General features: G+C 40.4%; 1 protein-coding gene across 3 annotated transcripts in view; it reads right to left on the bottom strand.

Moving 5' to 3' along the window:
• The window catches only part of pank1a (pantothenate kinase 1a), a 114120-nt gene that overhangs the window by 4981 nt on the left and 90699 nt on the right, over positions 1–18440 (bottom strand). For all 3 annotated transcript variants that reach the window (XM_057847394.1, XM_057847393.1, XM_057847395.1), the window contains 2 exons: positions 4563–4686; positions 221–346 (listed from right to left, as the gene is read on the bottom strand). In XM_057847394.1, the coding sequence (XP_057703377.1) occupies positions 221–346; positions 4563–4686 (250 nt within the window). The remainder of the gene's footprint in view (positions 1–220; positions 347–4562; positions 4687–18440) is intronic.

Raw genomic sequence — 18440 nt, 5'->3', positions numbered from 1 at the left:
CTCAAACTAAGCAAACACATCAACAACCTTCCTACTGTTCTAACGGCTCTTCATAAATGAACTTATTGGCTGCCGTTGACAGCGATAAACGTCCAATCAATTTTGACTGGGAAGGGCTGACGGTTAACGATCGATCAAAACGGATTGGACGCACGTCGCCGTTAATGGCGCTGAAAGTTGACCATTTGATCCCAGTGAGTCAATACTCGTGACTTATTACCTCGTGCTCCAAGAAGAGTGCTCGCAACTGTCCTTTGGACCAGAAGTCCATGGCGTAGGCTAGCAGTTTGGTGGACACGGTGTTGATGCGCAGGAAGTTGCCCACAAAAACCACGCGCTCGATTTTCTGACAGAATGAAAATCATAACGATTAGCCGAGAATGTAGGAATTCCTTTCTCAGTTGCGACCCACACAAGGAACATAAAAAGACATATTATTGGGAAGGACTGACAAGTTGCCATGAGACGCTCTGATTCGTTAGACGCTAGTTCATAATTGTCCAGTGAAATGTTTCCTCATTGCAATTAAACTGACAATGAATGTATCTAAATGCAGTAAAAGACAACCATCCTCATCTAATAAATCTGGTCAAAAGTCACATTCCAAATCCTCACCACGTGGTGGTGTGAGTGAGCTAGCAAACTTGCGGACAGGTTTTGGTCACCAATATTGTTTTCCAGCCACTGCGACTTGAATCCCGGGAATTTATATTTTACAAAGCATTGAGGGAAAACATAAGTATATTCAAATAAAAATAATCCTAATAATAATAAATACATAGAGAAAATCAAATTGAAAAACTCAATTCAAACTTGGAAATTAGAAAATGAAAAATAATAATAAATTTAAAAAAAGATTATTAAAAACAAATATTTCAAAATCTCAAAAATCAAAATCATCTATATTTGTCAAATGCAAATTCAGGCATCAGGGGTTAAACACAGTATAAACATGAAATAAAGAATAGATTTTTTTCCCCCAAATTAGCTTCCTCAATAGTAATTAATTACAATTATCTAAAATGAGTTTTAACCTTGAACCAGAAATAAATGTCATAATTAAGGCTGTCAAACGATTAAAATTTTTAATCGAGTTAATTACAGCTTAAAAATTAATCATAATTAATCGCAATTCAAACCATCTATAAAATATGCCATATTTTTCTGTAAATTATTGTTGGAATGGAAAAATAAGACACAAGACGGATATATACATTCAACATACGGTACATACAGTGCCCTCCATAATTATTGGCACCCCTGGTTAAGATGTTTTTTTAGCTTCTAATAATTTTTTTAATTCAAATAATATTGGACCTTAATGGAAAAAAGAGAAAAATCCAAATTTCAATACAAGTGCATTTATTCAGTGGGGAAAAAATCCCACATAAAGAAATAATTATTTGACATCAAATAATGTGTGTCACAATTATTAGCACCCCTGGTGTTAATACTTTGTACAACCCCCTTTTGCCAACAAAACAAGGTCTGGGGACTGAGATGACCATGGAAGGAGCTTGATTTTGTGTCTGGTGAACCATTTCTGTGTAGATTTGGCCATATGTTTAGGGTCATTGTCTTGCTGAAAGACCCAGTGACGACCCATCTTCAGCTTTCGGGCAGAGGGCAACAGATTTTGATTTAAAATGTGCTGGTATTTCAAAGCATTCATGATGCCATGCACCCTAACAAGGTTCCCAGGGCCTTAGAAAGCGAAACAGCCCCACAGCATTACTGACTAGAGGTGTGCAAAATTTCCGATTCTTAGATTATTCGCGATTCGGCCGTGAAAGATTCGAGAACGATTCACAAACATCCCAATTCCGATTATTGAAATATGCGAAGTAAAGTGGAAGTACACAACACTCAGCGCGCCGCGTGGTCTTCGGGACGGAACGGAGCGAGAGTAGCTAAACATCATGCTTCCCATTACCCGGCCCCTCGGGTAATGCCAATGCTCAACTCACGGCTCTAGCTCAACTCATGCAACGAGATAAAAAAACACAACAACATACCTGACTGCTGCCGATATAATGTTACTGTGGATATCATTTATATAGGGCTAGATGCATTAAAGTTTTGGTAGTGTTAGCAGCACATCTACAAAAAGCTAGATGCGGGCGTTATAAACGGCCGCCATCTTAAAGCAGTACACTTCCCTGCAAGGCTGTTGTAGCGAACCTTCCATGCAAACCTAATTAACTTTTTATCTAAAATACTCCTAAATCGGTAAAATATTGACTTGAATCTATCTTTAAAATAGTTTTAAAACTTTCACATGTCGAAAGTTGACAAAAGGGAAATTATGGAATAACGGGAGCAATTTTAACAAATTTAACGGTTGATTCACAACATTAAATTAATTCAATGTAGTTTAAAGCTGCTGATACAGAATGGGGACTGGAGTTTTTTATTTAATGTTATTTTTGTATATTTGTTTACTGCTATATGTTAACTTGATGTGTGTGGTTTAGCCTGAGAGTATTTTTGAACAATTTTGGAACTAATGTACAAAACATTAAAAAAAAAGAGAAAAAAAAAAGGAGGGGGGTGGCATCAATAATCGTTTTATAATCGAATCGGAGCCTCTGAATCGTAATCGTAATCGAATCGTTAGGTGCCCAAAGATTCCCAGCTCTATTACTGACCCACCCCCATAATTCACAGTGGGTATGAGGTGCTTTTCAGCATGCGCATCTTTCGTGGCACGCCAGACCCACTTAGAGTGTTTGTGCCAAAAAGCTCAATCTTGGTCTCATCTGACCAAAGCACACGGTCCCAGGCTTCAACAGTTGAAGACCGTCTACACAGAAATGGTTCACCAGACACAAAATCAAGCTCCTCCCATGGCCTAGCCTCACCGCTGTTCCAGCTATTGAGTCTGGCCACCATTAAGCGGATAAAATTTCCAGGGCGGAGCAAGCCACAGCAAACAGACAGCGGAGTGGACCAATCAGCGACGGGCGGGACGAGGGACTTGCGCACGGATGTAAACATACAAGGAGAGCGGAGTTTATTCAACATGGCTAGCGCGAGACAGACTGTTGTCAATGACTTGTGTCGATGTGTTTTTGGTCATTTAAAACTGATTTTACCGTGGATTGGAACATACTCTCGGCTCTCCTGTTCGCCATCTGTGTTGTTGTGGAGACGACTTCCGACGCGGAAGAGTGACGTTGCTCGTTAAGAACACGTCACGCAAATAAACGAATCTTATTTGTCGATTGATTTTGTACTTGCTCGAGAGGCCGTTAATGGGCTGAGTCCCAGACTATAGTCTCAGTGTTTGAAAAACACAGGGAGAACAGTTTGGCCATGCCAAGCAACCCATGGCCATCTCAGTCCCCAGACCTTGTTTTGTTGGCAAAAGGGGGTTGTACTAAGTATTAACACCAGGGGTGCTAATAATTGTGACACACATTATTTGATGTCAAATAATTATTTCTTTATGATGTGGGATTTTTTCCCCACTGAATAAATGCACTTGTATTGAAGGTTGGATTTTTCTCTTTTTTCCATTAAGGTCCCATATTATTTGAATTAAAAAAAAAAAAAATCATTAGAAGCTAAAAAACACATCCTAACCAGGGGTGCCAATAATTATGGAGGGCACTGTAAGTACAGTATTTGTTTATTATAACAATAAATCAACAAGATGGCATTAACATTATTAACATGCTCTTAAAGCGATCCATGGATAGAAAGACGTGTAGTTCTTAAAAGATAAATGTTAGTACAAGTTATAGAAATTTTATATTAAAACCCCTCTTAATGTTTTCGTTTCATTAAAATTTGTAAAATTTTCAATCAAAAAATAAAGTAGCTCGCCATTGTTTATGTCATTACACCATGGTCACTCATTGTGCTCAAACCCATAAAATCATTTGGGTCCAAGCGCCAGCAGATGGCGTCAAACACCCAAAAACGTAACAATCGGACATTACACTGCTGTCATTTTAATCTGTTTGAGCGGGGCATGTGCGTTAATTGCGTCATTATCGTGATTAATTTAAAAAATTACCGCCCGTTAACGCGATAATTTTGACAGCCCTAATCATAATAAAAAAAAAAAAGTCCCCTATCGTCATATCTCACGTGACCCTAGTGTCCGAATTTACGCCTGAATTCTGTATGTTTTTAGTAGCTCGCTTGAATGACTGCCACGATTTGCCAACTGATCGTTAATAAATTAATCGACAACTATCTTGACCAGTGATGAAATCTTGAAAAACATTGCTGACCTAAAAATTGCCAAAATCCTCTTTTTTCAGGCTTTTAACTCATTGTCTCCCATTGACAGCGCTAGTCGCTGTCAACCCTCCCCCTTCTTCTACTAGCATTCAACTTATTTTAATTCACAGCAGACGCATGTTTCCCGTCGAAACAAGAAAAACATTCGGTTTGCTGCGGGTCTGCGTGCTGTGATAGCCCTGTACAATGCTGCTTGATCGCCATTGCCACAAGGCAACACTGTAAAGAAGCTCACCGCACGCAGAAAGGTCACACGATTTGCACTTTCACTCATTTCAAACTGATTAACGTTGCCTCTTTTCCCAATTTACCTCATTGACGGCGCACATGCGCGCGATGGAGCCGATGTTATTGGTGATGGTGACTAGCGTGGCTCGCGCCAGGTCCTCCTTGCTGATGCTGTCGCGCTTCTCTTTGCTCATCATGTGACCGTAACTGGAACAAAAGAGGAAGATTGTCATTTTTCACATGAGAACAGATAACACGGTGAAAGAGATAAAAATGATGTTTTTTTTTCTTTTAAACATTGCCTTGCTTTATGGTTGGAAATTTGAGCTAAGCTAAATGCAGATTAACAGACCAAAGACAATGTATAATTTGAATCTATTCCCTTTTCTGCTATAGATAGAGCAAATGATAACGTGAGTCAAAATACGCTGTCATTCAGTCCCACTTCTGGGATTGGATTAGTTTTCCTGACAAGATTTGAAACCTTTTTCCCACCAGCATTATCTTGGACCAAATATTACAGGACATTTTCTTCTTTATAGATTAAGTGAATGTAAGTGTTTTGTCTTGCACATGTACAGTATACAACAAGGTTTCCCCTGGAAAACCTGGTCGTAGAAAAGCCCACTGGTGGCTCACCATGTTTATTTGAAGAAAATATCAGGGCTCCAGACTGCCATTTTTCTACTTGGGGCACAATGGCCCTCAACTATGTCCCTATTTTGATTTTGAATTGTGATGGCAGAAAAACAAAAAAACCGTCACATTTTTAAAATTTTTATTTTAAAGAAACTAGTGTTTTAGTCAAGTGACTTTGGTCAAAAGGAATGGTGAGAATAAATTACATTATATGTAGTTTAAAGCACTATTTCTGACTTTTTGTGGTATTTTTTTTTTTGCTAACTTGCCAGTGCCCCAGTATTGTATTGGGTCTAGTGACGCCCCTGGTTTCATAATAAATGTATAACACTACAAGCTTGTGAATCTATTAATAGGCATTTGCCAGAATGAGATTCTGGCAGTATGATAACCTTAAGCAAAAATATCACGGTTTCACAGTATCACGGTATTGCAATTACAGCTTCAAAATGTGTTACTTTGAGATATCTGGGTTGAAAAAAAAAAAGAAAAGAAAGAAAATTCCATTGAACAAGATTTTTACTTTTCAAAACAAATGAGAAAATTGGAACATTAAATACAATGTTAAGTTAAATTAAAAAATAACAAAAAAACTAGGCCTGCAAGCAGGACTGAACGGGCCCTCGCAGTTTGGCGCAACTCGGACGCCACGCAAACTCGGACGGGATGCAGGTCGAGGTGGTGGCAGACAGCCCCCCTCTACATCTCCCAAGTTATGACTCTTCAAAATATGTGGAGAGAGAAAATGATGACAGTCATAATCACTTTCGTTTTGGACCCTTCTGCTTTACCCAAACCTCAATCATTTTCATCAGCCATCTCAACACGTCTTAAGGCTTCCCTTATGCAGGTTTGAGGTTGATTGATTTTTTTTTTCCCCTTAGAGGAGGAGTGTGTCCCGTAAAAAAGTGCATTTCCTGTTCCCACTAGGAGGTGCCAGGCACAATTGGTAATATTTCAATCCAGTCCTGTTCAGGCTGGGATACATCACACACATGCCAGATTTAAAAGATTGAACGTTGTATGAGGGAGTTATCAGTCATTATCCGAATTTGGCGTTTAGCCGAAAAAATGGACGACTTTGGCACCTCGCCTAGGTCAGGCCCGTGAATGAAAACACACCATTTTGATAAATTAAGATTTCATATGTCTTATGAACAGTCTCGCCAATTTTGAGGATGATCAAACTAATTCCCTCCGTGCCAAGGTCTCAAATGTGCACACGGTAAATCGATAAAAAATTCACATTCAATCCAAAATACCCGATTTCCTGTTGGATTTGTAATGTGTGTGCAAGAGACTTTTTGGAGCAGTTTTGCACACGGTTTTGACTCTCCGAATTTCATAACTCTACGTTGAAAAAACCTAAATGGAGAGGCCTTTTTGAAAAATTCAAGGGGGCGCCACTGAGCCATTTTGTTACATTTTTTCGTAACAATGCAAGATTATTGAACGTTATTCAAAGCCGCATGTATGTGCAAATTTTGGTGAGTTTTTGTGCATATTCAAGCCTCCAAATGTAAACTCCTACTGTGAACCCATGAAAATTTCACATTCGATCCAAAATACCCGATTTCCTGTTGGATTTGGAATACGGGTGCAAGAGACTTTTTGGAGCAGTTTTGCATAAGGTATCTACTGCCCAAATTTCCTAGCTCTATGTTGAAAAAACCCAATAGGAAAGGCCTTTTTTAAAATTTCTTTTTGTCGCCACTAGTTGGCACTGTAGCGTTGATGCAAATGACCCCTACATGAACCTTCAGGGTAGGACTCTCAACAAACACGGGAAGTTTGGCGCAGATATGTTGTATATCTACCGAGTTATGACTGTTAAAAGTTTTTGGCGAGACAAATTGTTGACGGTCATTTTCACTTCCAGTTTGGACCTCTCCGCTTCTACAAAACCTCACTATTTTTCATTAGGCACCTGAACACATGTCTTGAGGCTCCCCTGAAACAGGTTTGAGGTCAATAGATTTTTTTCCCTTGGAGGAGGAGCCTGTCTCGTAAAGAAGGCCATTTCCTGTTCCCACTAGGGGGCGCCAGGCCTAATGGGTAATATTTCAATGCAGTCGTGTTCAGGCTGGGATATCTCATATACTTGCTAGAAATGAAAAAGATTGAACGTTGCATCACAGAGTTTTTAATCATTTTCTGAATTTGTGTTTTGCCCAAAAAATGGCCAACTTTGGGACCACGCCCAGGCCAGACCCTTGGATGAAAACTCACCATTTTGAAAACTTAAGATCTCATATGTCTCCTGAATAGTCTGACCAATTTTGAAGACGATCCAACTATTTTCTTCAGCGACAAGGTCTCAAATGTAAATCGATAAAATTTCACATTTGATCCAAAATTTCCGACTTCCTGTTGGATTTGGAATATAGGTGCAAGAGACTTTTTGGAGCAGTTTTACACAATGTATCGACTCACCAAATTTCATTGTTCTACGTTGAAAAAACCTAATAGGAGAGGCCTTTTTGAAAATTTCAAGGGGGCGCCACTGAGCCTTTTTGTTAATTTTTTTCAAAGATTATCAAAATTTACGCAAAGTTGAACATATGTGCAAATTTTGGTGAGTTTTCGTGCATGTTCAAGCCTCCAAATGTGAACTCCAACTGTGAACCGAAAAAATTTCACATTCGATCCAAAATACTAAATAAAATAATAAGAGGCTTTTTTGAGCAGTTAGGCATAAGGTATCTACTCCCCAAATTTCATTGCTCTACGTTGAAAACCTGAGAGGAGAGGCCTTTTTGAAAATTTTAAGGGTCAAGGGGGCGCCACTGAGCCATTTTTTGACATTTTTTCAAAACGACGCAAGATTATCTAAATTTACGCGAATCTGCACGTATGTGCAAATTTTGGTGACTTTTCGTGCATGTTCAGGCCTCCAAATTGGCCATTTTCTTTTGCCCTGAAAAAAGAATAATAATAACTAGGCCTGCAAGCAGGACTGAACGGGCCCTCGCAATCTAGCGCAACTCGGACGTCACGCAACTCGGACTGTGTGCAGGTCAGGGTGGTGGCAGATCCTCCTCTCTAATCATCTCATTAGAACCTAACATGCTCGAAAGTCGCCTATTTACATTCCCACACCCAAGAGATAAAAACCCCTATTGGAGAGAGTACTACAAAAAAAGAGCCACTACTGAGCTGTGCAGCCAAGCCCTTCCTTATTCAAAACCAAAATGAATCTTCTAACTGGGCCAATTCGACCAAGTGTGCCAAATATTGTGGCTCTATAAGCTGCCTGAGTCTCTGAAAAAAAATATTTCCTTTAAATGGCGAATAAAGGGTCGTCACGGCAACAGACAGAGACACGTGGACATGGGCCATGAATAAGTATTTTAATAGGTCTTGAAACTACAATGACAACCTGAAAAGAACTGGACATGTATTGGAAAAACGAGTGACTTTCTATTGCCAATAGTTGGCGCTGTAGGGTTGATGCAAATGACCCCTACAAGGCCCTTCAGGGTATGACTCTCAACAAGCACGGGAAGTTTGGCGCAGATATGTTGTATATCTGCCGAGTTATGACTGTTCAAAGTTTTTGGAGAGAAAAATTGTTGACAGTCATTTTCACTTTCCTGTTTGGACCCCTCCGCTTCAACGAAATTTCAATATTTTTCATCAGGCACCTGAAGACAGGTCTTAAGGCTTCCCTTATGCAGGTTTGAGGTAGATTGATTTTTTCCCTTTAGAGGAGGAGTGTGTCCCGTAAAAAAGGGCATTTCCTGTTCGCACTAGGAGGCGCCAGGCACAAATGGTAAATTTTCAATCCAGTCCTACTCAGGCTGGTATACCTCACACACATGCCAGATTTAAAATAGATTGAACGTTGTATGAGGGAGTTATCAGTCATTTTCCAAATTCGGTGTTTTGGCGAAAAAATGGCCGACTTTGGCACCCCGCCCAGGTCAGGCCCGTGAATGAAAACACACCATTTTGATAACTTAAGATTTCATATGCCTCATGAACAGTCTCGCCAATTATGAGGATGATCAAACTAGTTCCCTAGGTGCCAAGGTCTCTAATATGCACACTGTAAATTGATAAAAATTTCACATTCAATCCAAAATACCCGATTTCCTGTTGGGTTTGGAATACGCATGCAAGAGACTTTTTGGAGCAGTTTTGTACAAGGTATTGACTCTCCGAATTTCATCCCTCTACGTTGAAAAAACCTAAATGGAGAGGCCTTTTTGAAAATTTCAAGGGGGCGCCACTGAGCCATTTTGTTACATGTTTTCGTAACGTTGCAAGATTATTGAACGTTATGCAAAGCCGCATGTATGTGCAAATTTTGGTGAGTTTTCGTGCATGTTCAAGCCTCCAAATGTAAACTCCTACTGTGAACCGATAAAAATTTCACATTCGATCCAAAATACCCGATTTCCTGTTGGATTTGGAATACGGGTGCAAGAGACTTTTTGGAGCAGTTTTGCATAAGGTATCTACTCCCCAAATTTCCTTGCTCTATGTTGAAAAAACCCAATAGGAAAGGCCTTTTTTAAAACTTCTTTCTGTCGCCACTAGTTGGCACTGTAGAGTTGATGCAAATAACCCCTACAAGAACCTTCAGGGTATGACTCTCAACAAACACGGGAAGTTTGGCGCAGATATGTTGTATATCTGCCGAGTTATGACTGTTCAAAGTTTTTGGCGAGACAAATTGTTGACGGTCATTTTCACTTCCAGTATGGACCTCTCCGCTTCAACGAAACCTCAATATTTTTCATCAGGCACCTGAACACATGTCTTGAGACTCCCCTGAAACAGGTTTGAGGTCAATAGATTTTTTTCCCTTGGAGGAGGAGCCTCTCTCGTAAAGAATGCTATTTCCTGTTCCCACTAGGGGGCGCCAGGCCTAATGGGTAATATTTCAATGCAGTCGTGTTCAGGCTGGGATATCTCATATACATGCTAGAAATGAAAAAGATTGAACATTGTATCACGGAGTTTTTAATCATTTTCTGAATTTGGTGTTTTGCCCAAAAATGGCCGACTTTGGGACCACGCCCAGGTCAGACCCTTGAATGAAAACTCACCATTTTGAAAACTTAAGATCTCATATGTCTCCTGAATAGTCTGACCAATTTTGAAGACGATCCAACTTTATCCTTCAGCGACAAGGTCTCAAATGTAAATCGATAAACTTTCACATTTGATCCAAAATTTCCGGCTTCCAGTTGGGTTTGGAATATGGGTGCAAGAGACTTTTTGGAGCAGTTTTGCACAATGTATCGACTCGCCAAATTTCATCGTTCTACGTTGAAAAAACCTAATAGGAGAGGCCTTTTTGAAAATTTCAAGGGGGCGCCACTGAGCGATTTTGTTACATTTTTTCGTAGATTATCAAAATGTATGCAAAGTTATATGTATGTGCAAATTTTGGTGAGTTTTCGTGCATGTTCAGGCCTCCAAAAGTAAACTCCAACTGTGAACCGATAAAAATTTCACATTTGATCCAAAATACCCGATTTCCTGTTGGATTTGGAATATGGGTGCAAGAGGCTTTTTTGAACAGTTAGGCATAAGGTATCTACTCCCCAAATTTCATTGCTCTACGTTGAAAACCTGAGAGGAGAGGCCTTTTTGAAAATTTTAAGGGTCAAGGGGGCGCCACTGAGCCATTTTTTGACATTTTTTCAAAACGACGCAAGATTATCGAAATTTACGCGAAGCCGCACGTATGTGCAAATTTTGGTGACTTTTCGTGCATGTTCAGGCCTCCAAATTGGCCATTTTCATTTGCCCTGAAAAAAAAAAAAAATAATAATAATAACTAGGCCTGCAAGCAGGACTGAACGGGCCCTCGCAATCTAGCGCAACTCGGACGTCACGCAACTCGGACTGTGTGCAGGTAAGGGTGGTGGCAGATCCTCCTCTCTAATCATCTCATTAGAACCTAACATGCTCGAAAGTCGCCTATTTACATTCCCACACCCAAGAGATAAAAAACCCTATTGGAGAGAGTACTACAAAAAAGGAGCCACTACTGAGCTGTGCAGCCAAGCCCTTATTCAAAACCAAAATTAATCTTCTAACTGGGCCAATTCGACCAAGTGTGCCAACTATTGTGGCTCTATAAGCTCCCCGAGTCTCTGAAAAAATATATTTCCTTTAAATGGCGAACAAAGGGTCGTCACGGCAACAGACAGAGACACGTGGACATGGGCCGTAAAAAAGTATTTTAATAGGTCTTGAAACTACAATGACCAACATGAAAAGAACTGGACATGTTTTGGAAAAACGAGTGACTTTCTATCGCCACTAGTTGGCGCTGTAGGGTTGATGCAAATGACCCCTACAAGGCCCTTCAGGGTATGACTCTCAACAAGCACGGGAAGTTTGGCGCAGATATCTTGTATATCTGCCGAGTTATGACTGTTCAAAGTTTTTGGAGAGAAAAATTGTTGACAGTCATTTTCACTTTCCTGTTTGGACCCCTCCGCTTCAACGAAACTTCAATATTTTTCATCAGGCACCTGAAGACAGGTCTTAAGGTTTCCCTTATGCAGGTTTGAGGTAGATTGATTTTTTCCCTTTAGAGGAGGAGTGTGTCCCGTAAAAAAGGGCATTTCCTGTTCCCACTAGGAGGCGCCAGGCACAAATGGTAAATTTTCAATCCAGTCCTGCTCAGGCTGGTATACCTCACACACATGCCAGATTTAAAATAGATTGAACGTTGTATGAGGGAGTTATCAGTCATTTTCCGAATTCGGTGTTTTGGCGAAAAAATGGAAGAATTTGGCGCCCCGCCCAGGTCAGGCCCGTGAATGAAAACACACCATTTTTATAACTTAAGATTTCATATGCCTCATGAACAGTCTCACCAATTTTGAGAATGATCAAACTAATTCCCTAGGTGCCAAGGTGTAAAATGTGCACACTGTAAATCGATAAAAAGTTCACATTCAATCCAAAATACCCGATTTCCTGTAGGATTTGGAATGTGTGTGCAAGAGACTTTTTGAAGCAGTTTTGCACAAAGTTTTGACTCTCCAAATTTCATCACTCTATGTTAGAAAAACCTAAATGGAGAGGCCTTTTTGAAAATTTCAAGGGGGCGCCACTGAGCCATTTTGTTAAATTGTTTCGTAACGTTGCAAGATTATCGAACGTTATCCAAAGCTGCATGTATGTGCAAATTTTGGTGAGTTTTCGTGCATGTTCAAGCCTCCAAATGTAAACTCCTACTGTGAACCGATAAAAATTTCACATTTGATCCAAAATACCCGATTTCCTGTTGGATTTGGAATACGGGTGCAAGAAACTTTTTGGAGCAGTTTTGCACAAGGTATCGACTCCCCAAATTTCATCACTCTCTGTTAAAAAAACCTAATAGGAAACGCCTTTTTGAAAAATTCAAGGGGGCGCCACTGAGGCATTTTGCTACATTTTTTGGTAACATTGCAAGATTATCGAACGTTATCTAAAGCCGCATGTATGTGCAAATTTTTACGAGTTTTTGTGCATATTCAAGCCTCCAAATGTAAACTCCTACTGTGAACCCATGAAAATTTCACATTCGATCCAAAATACCCGATTTCCTGTTGGATTTGGAATATGGGTGCAAGAGACTTTTTGGAGCAGTTTTGCATAAGGTATCTACTCCCCAAATTTCCTTGCTCTATGTTGAAAAAACCCAATAGGAAAGGCCTTTTTAAAAACTTCTTTCTGTCGCCACTAGTTGGCACTGTAGAGTTGATGCAAATGACCCCTACAAGAACCTTCAGGGTATGACTCTCAACAAACACGGGAAGTTTGGCGCAGATATGTTGTATATCTGCCGAGTTATGACTGTTCAAAGTTTTTTGCGTGACAAATTGTTGACGTTCATTTTCACTTTCCTGTTTGGACCCCTCCGCCTCAACGAAACCTCAATATTTTTCATCAGGCATCTGAACACAGGTCTTAAGGCTCCCCTGATGCAGGTTTGAGGTCAACAGATTTTTTTCCCTTGGAGGAGGAACCTGTCTCGTAAAAAAAGGCATTTCCTGTTCTCACTAGGGGGCGCTAGACCTAATGGGTAATATTTCAATGCACTCGTGTTAAGGGTGGGATACCGCATATACATGGCAGATATGAAAAAGATTGAAAGTTGTGTCAAGGAATTATTAGCCATTTACTGAATTCGGTGTTTTGCCGAAAAAATGGCCGACTTTGGCAACACGCCCAGGTCAGACCCGTGAATGAAAACACACCATTTTAGAAACTTATGATCTCATATGTCTCCTGAACAGTCTCACCAATTTTGAAGATGATCCAACTAACTCCCTCGGCGAAAAGGTCGCAAATGTGCACCCTGTAAATCGATAAAAAATTCATATTTGATCCAAAATAACCGATTTCCTGTTGGGTTTGGAATATGCGTGTAAATGCTTTTTTGGAGCGGTTTTGGACAAGGTATAGACCCCCTAAATTTCATTGCTCTACGCTGACAGACCCTAATGTTATAGGCCAATTTTAAAATTTCAAGGGGGCGCCACTGAGCCATTTTGTTATATTTTTTTGCAACGTTGCAAAATTATCGAAATTTACAATTTTCCGGACGTATGTGCAAATTTTGGTGACTTTTCGTGCATGTTCAGGCCTCCAAATTGGCCGTTTTCATTTGCCCTGAAAAAAAAAAATAAATAAAAAATAAATAAAACTAGGCCTGCAAGCAGGACTGAACGGGCCCTCGCAATCTAGCGCAACTCGGACGTCACGCAACTCGGACTGTGTGCAGGTCAGGGTGGTGGCAGATCCTCCTCTCTAATCTCATTAGAACCTAACATGCTCGAAAGTCGCCTATTTACATTCCCACACCCAAGAGATAAAAACTCCTATTAGAGAGAGTACTACAAAAAAGGAGCCACTACTGAGCTGTGCAGCCAAGCCCTTATTCAAAACCAAAATTAATCTTCTAACTGGGCCAATTCGACCAAGTGTGCCAAATATTGTGGCTATATAAGCTGCCTGAGTCTTTGAAAAAAAATATTTCCTTTAAATGGCGAATAAAGGGTCGTCACGGCAACAGACAGAGACACGTGGACATGGGCCGTAAAAAAGTATTACAATAGGTCTTGAAACTACAATGACCAACATGAAAAGAACTGGACATGTTTTGGAAAAACGAGTGACTTTCTATCGCCACTAGTTGGCGCTGTAGGGTTGATGCAAATGACCCCTACAAGGCCCTTCAGGGTATGACTCTCAACAAGCACGGGAAGTTTGGCGCAGATATCTTGTATATCTGCCGAGTTATGACTGTTCAAAGTTTTTGGAGAGAAAAATTGTTGACAGTCATTTTCACTTTCCTGTTTGGACCCCTCCGCTTCAACGAAACTTCAATATTTTTCATCAGGCACCTGAAGACAGGTCTTAAGGTTTCCCTTATGCAGGTTTGAGGTAGATTGATTTTTTCCCTTTAGAGGAGGAGTGTGTCCCGTAAAAAAGGGCATTTCCTGTTCCCACTAGGAGGCGCCAGGCACAAATGGTAAATTTTCAATCCAGTCCTGCTCAGGCTGGTATACCTCACACACATGCCAGATTTAAAATAGATTGAACGTTGTATGAGGGAGTTATCAGTCATTTTCCGAATTCGGTGTTTTGGCGAAAAAATGGAAGAATTTGGCGCCCCGCCCAGGTCAGGCCCGTGAATGAAAACACACCATTTTTATAACTTAAGATTTCATATGCCTCATGAACAGTCTCACCAATTTTGAGAATGATCAAACTAATTCCCTAGGTGCCAAGGTGTAAAATGTGCACACTGTAAATCGATAAAAAGTTCACATTCAATCCAAAATACCCGATTTCCTGTAGGATTTGGAATGTGTGTGCAAGAGACTTTTTGAAGCAGTTTTGCACAAAGTTTTGACTCTCCAAATTTCATCACTCTATGTTAGAAAAACCTAAATGGAGAGGCCTTTTTGAAAATTTCAAGGGGGCGCCACTGAGCCATTTTGTTAAATTGTTTCGTAACGTTGCAAGATTATCGAACGTTATCCAAAGCTGCATGTATGTGCAAATTTTGGTGAGTTTTCGTGCATGTTCAAGCCTCCAAATGTAAACTCCTACTGTGAACCGATAAAAATTTCACATTTGATCCAAAATACCCGATTTCCTGTTGGATTTGGAATACGGGTGCAAGAAACTTTTTGGAGCAGTTTTGCACAAGGTATCGACTCCCCAAATTTCATCACTCTCTGTTAAAAAAACCTAATAGGAAACGCCTTTTTGAAAAATTCAAGGGGGCGCCACTGAGGCATTTTGCTACATTTTTTCGTAACATTGCAAGATTATCGAACGTTATCTAAAGCCGCATGTATGTGCAAATTTTTACGAGTTTTTGTGCATATTCAAGCCTCCAAATGTAAACTCCTACTGTGAACCCATGAAAATTTCACATTCGATCCAAAATACCCGATTTCCTGTTGGATTTGGAATATGGGTGCAAGAGACTTTTTGGAGCAGTTTTGCATAAGGTATCTACTCCCCAAATTTCCTTGCTCTATGTTGAAAAAACCCAATAGGAAAGGCCTTTTTAAAAACTTCTTTCTGTCGCCACTAGTTGGCACTGTAGAGTTGATGCAAATGACCCCTACAAGAACCTTCAGGGTATGACTCTCAACAAACACGGGAAGTTTGGCGCAGATATGTTGTATATCTGCCGAGTTATGACTGTTCAAAGTTTTTTGCGTGACAAATTGTTGACGTTCATTTTCACTTTCCTGTTTGGACCCCTCCGCCTCAACGAAACCTCAATATTTTTCATCAGGCATCTGAACACAGGTCTTAAGGCTCCCCTGATGCAGGTTTGAGGTCAACAGATTTTTTTCCCTTGGAGGAGGAACCTGTCTCGTAAAAAAAGGCATTTCCTGTTCTCACTAGGGGGCGCTAGACCTAATGGGTAATATTTCAATGCACTCGTGTTAAGGGTGGGATACCGCATATACATGGCAGATATGAAAAAGATTGAAAGTTGTGTCAAGGAATTATTCGCCATTTACTGAATTCGGTGTTTTGCCGAAAAAATGGCCGACTTTGGCAACACGCCCAGGTCAGACCCGTGAATGAAAACACACCATTTTAGAAACTTATGATCTCATATGTCTCCTGAACAGTCTCACCAATTTTGAAGATGATCCAACTAACTCCCTCGGCGAAAAGGTCTCAAATGTGCACCCTGTAAATCGATAAAAAATTCATATTTGATCCAAAATAACCGATTTCCTGTTGGGTTTGGAATATGCGTGTAAATGCTTTTTTGGAGCGGTTTTGGACAAGGTATAGACCCCCTAAATTTCATTGCTCTACGCTGACAGACCCTAATGTTATAGGCCAATTTTAAAATTTCAAGGGGGCGCCACTGAGCCATTTTGTTATATTTTTTTGCAACGTTGCAAAATTATCGAAATTTACAATTTTCCGGACGTATGTGCAAATTTTGGTGACTTTTCGTGCATGTTCAGGCCTCCAAATTGGCCGTTTTCATTTGCCCTGAAAAAAAAAAATAAATAAAAAATAAATAAAACTAGGCCTGCAAGCAGGACTGAACGGGCCCTCGCAATCTAGCGCAACTCGGACGTCACGCAACTCGGACTGTGTGCAGGTCAGGGTGGTGGCAGATCCTCCTCTCTAATCTCATTAGAACCTAACATGCTCGAAAGTCGCCTATTTACATTCCCACACCCAAGAGATAAAAACTCCTATTAGAGAGAGTACTACAAAAAAGGAGCCACTACTGAGCTGTGCAGCCAAGCCCTTATTCAAAACCAAAATTAATCTTCTAACTGGGCCAATTCGACCAAGTGTGCCAAATATTGTGGCTATATAAGCTGCCTGAGTCTTTGAAAAAAAATATTTCCTTTAAATGGCGAATAAAGGGTCGTCACGGCAACAGACAGAGACACGTGGACATGGGCCGTAAATAAGTATTACAATAGGTCTTCAAATTACAATGACCACCCTGAAAAGAACTGGACATGTATTGGAAAAACGAGTGACTTTCTATCGCCACTAGTTGGCGCTGTAGGGTTCATGCAAATGACCCCTACAAGGCCCTTCAGGGTATGACTCTCAACAAGCACGGGAAGTTTGGCGCAGATATCTTGTATATCTGCCGAGTTATGACTGTTCAAAGTTTTTGGAGAGAAAAATTGTTGACAGTCATTTTCACTTTCCTGTTTGGACCCCTCCGCTTCAACGAAACTTCAATATTTTTCATCAGGCACCTGAAGACAGGTCTTAAGGTTTCCCTTATACAGGTTTGAGGTAGATTGATTTTTTCCCTTTAGAGGAGGAGTGTGTCCCGTAAAAAAGGGCATTTCCTGTTCCCACTAGGAGGCGCCAGGCACAAATGGTAAATTTTCAATCCAGTCCTGCTCAGGCTGGTATACCTCACACACATGCCAGATTTAAAATAGATTGAAGGTTGTATGAGGGAGTTATCAGTCATTTTCCGAATTTGGTGTTTTGGCGAAAAAATGGAAGAATTTGGCGCCCCGCCCAGGTCAGGCCCGTGAATGAAAACACACCATTTTTATAACTTAAGATTTCATATGCCTCATGAACAGTCTCACCAATTTTGAGAATGATCAAACTAATTCCCTAGGTGCCAAGGTGTAAAATGTGCACACTGTAAATCGATAAAAAGTTCACATTCAATCCAAAATACCCGATTTCCTGTAGGATTTGGAATGTGTGTGCAAGAGACTTTTTGGAGCAGTTTTGCACAAAGTATCGACTCTCCAAATTTCATCACTCTACGTTGAAAAAACCTAAATGGAGAGGCCTTTTTGAAAATTTCAAGGGGGCGCCACTGAGCCATTTTGTTACATGTTTTCGTAACGTTGCAAGATTATCGAACGTTATCCAAAGCCGCATGTATGTGCAAATTTTGGTGAGTTTTTATGCATATTCAAGCCTCCAAATGTAAACTCTTACTGTGAACCCATGAAAATTTCACATTCGATCCAAAATACCCGATTTCCTGTTGGATTTGGAATACGGGTGCAAGAGACTTTTTGGAGCAGTTTTGCATAAGGTATCTACTCCCCAAATTTCCTCGCTCTATGTTGAAAAAACCCAATAGGAAAGGCCTTTTTTAAAACTTCTTTCTGTCGCCACTAGTTGGCACTGTAGAGTTGATGCAAATGACCCCTACAAGAACCTTCAGGGTATGACTCTCAACAAACACGGAAAGTTTGGCGCAGATATGTTGCATATCTGCCGAGTTATGACTGTTCAAAGTTTTTGGCGAGACAAATTGTTGACGGTCATTTTCACTTCCAGTTTGGACCTCTCCGCTTCAACGAAACCTCAAT

Source organism: Corythoichthys intestinalis, chromosome 10, assembly GCF_030265065.1.
Source record: "Corythoichthys intestinalis isolate RoL2023-P3 chromosome 10, ASM3026506v1, whole genome shotgun sequence".
NCBI lineage: Eukaryota > Metazoa > Chordata > Actinopteri > Syngnathiformes > Syngnathidae > Corythoichthys > Corythoichthys intestinalis.
The sequence above is the reverse complement of the archived record's forward strand: the minus strand, read 5'-3'. Positions and strand labels throughout refer to the sequence as shown.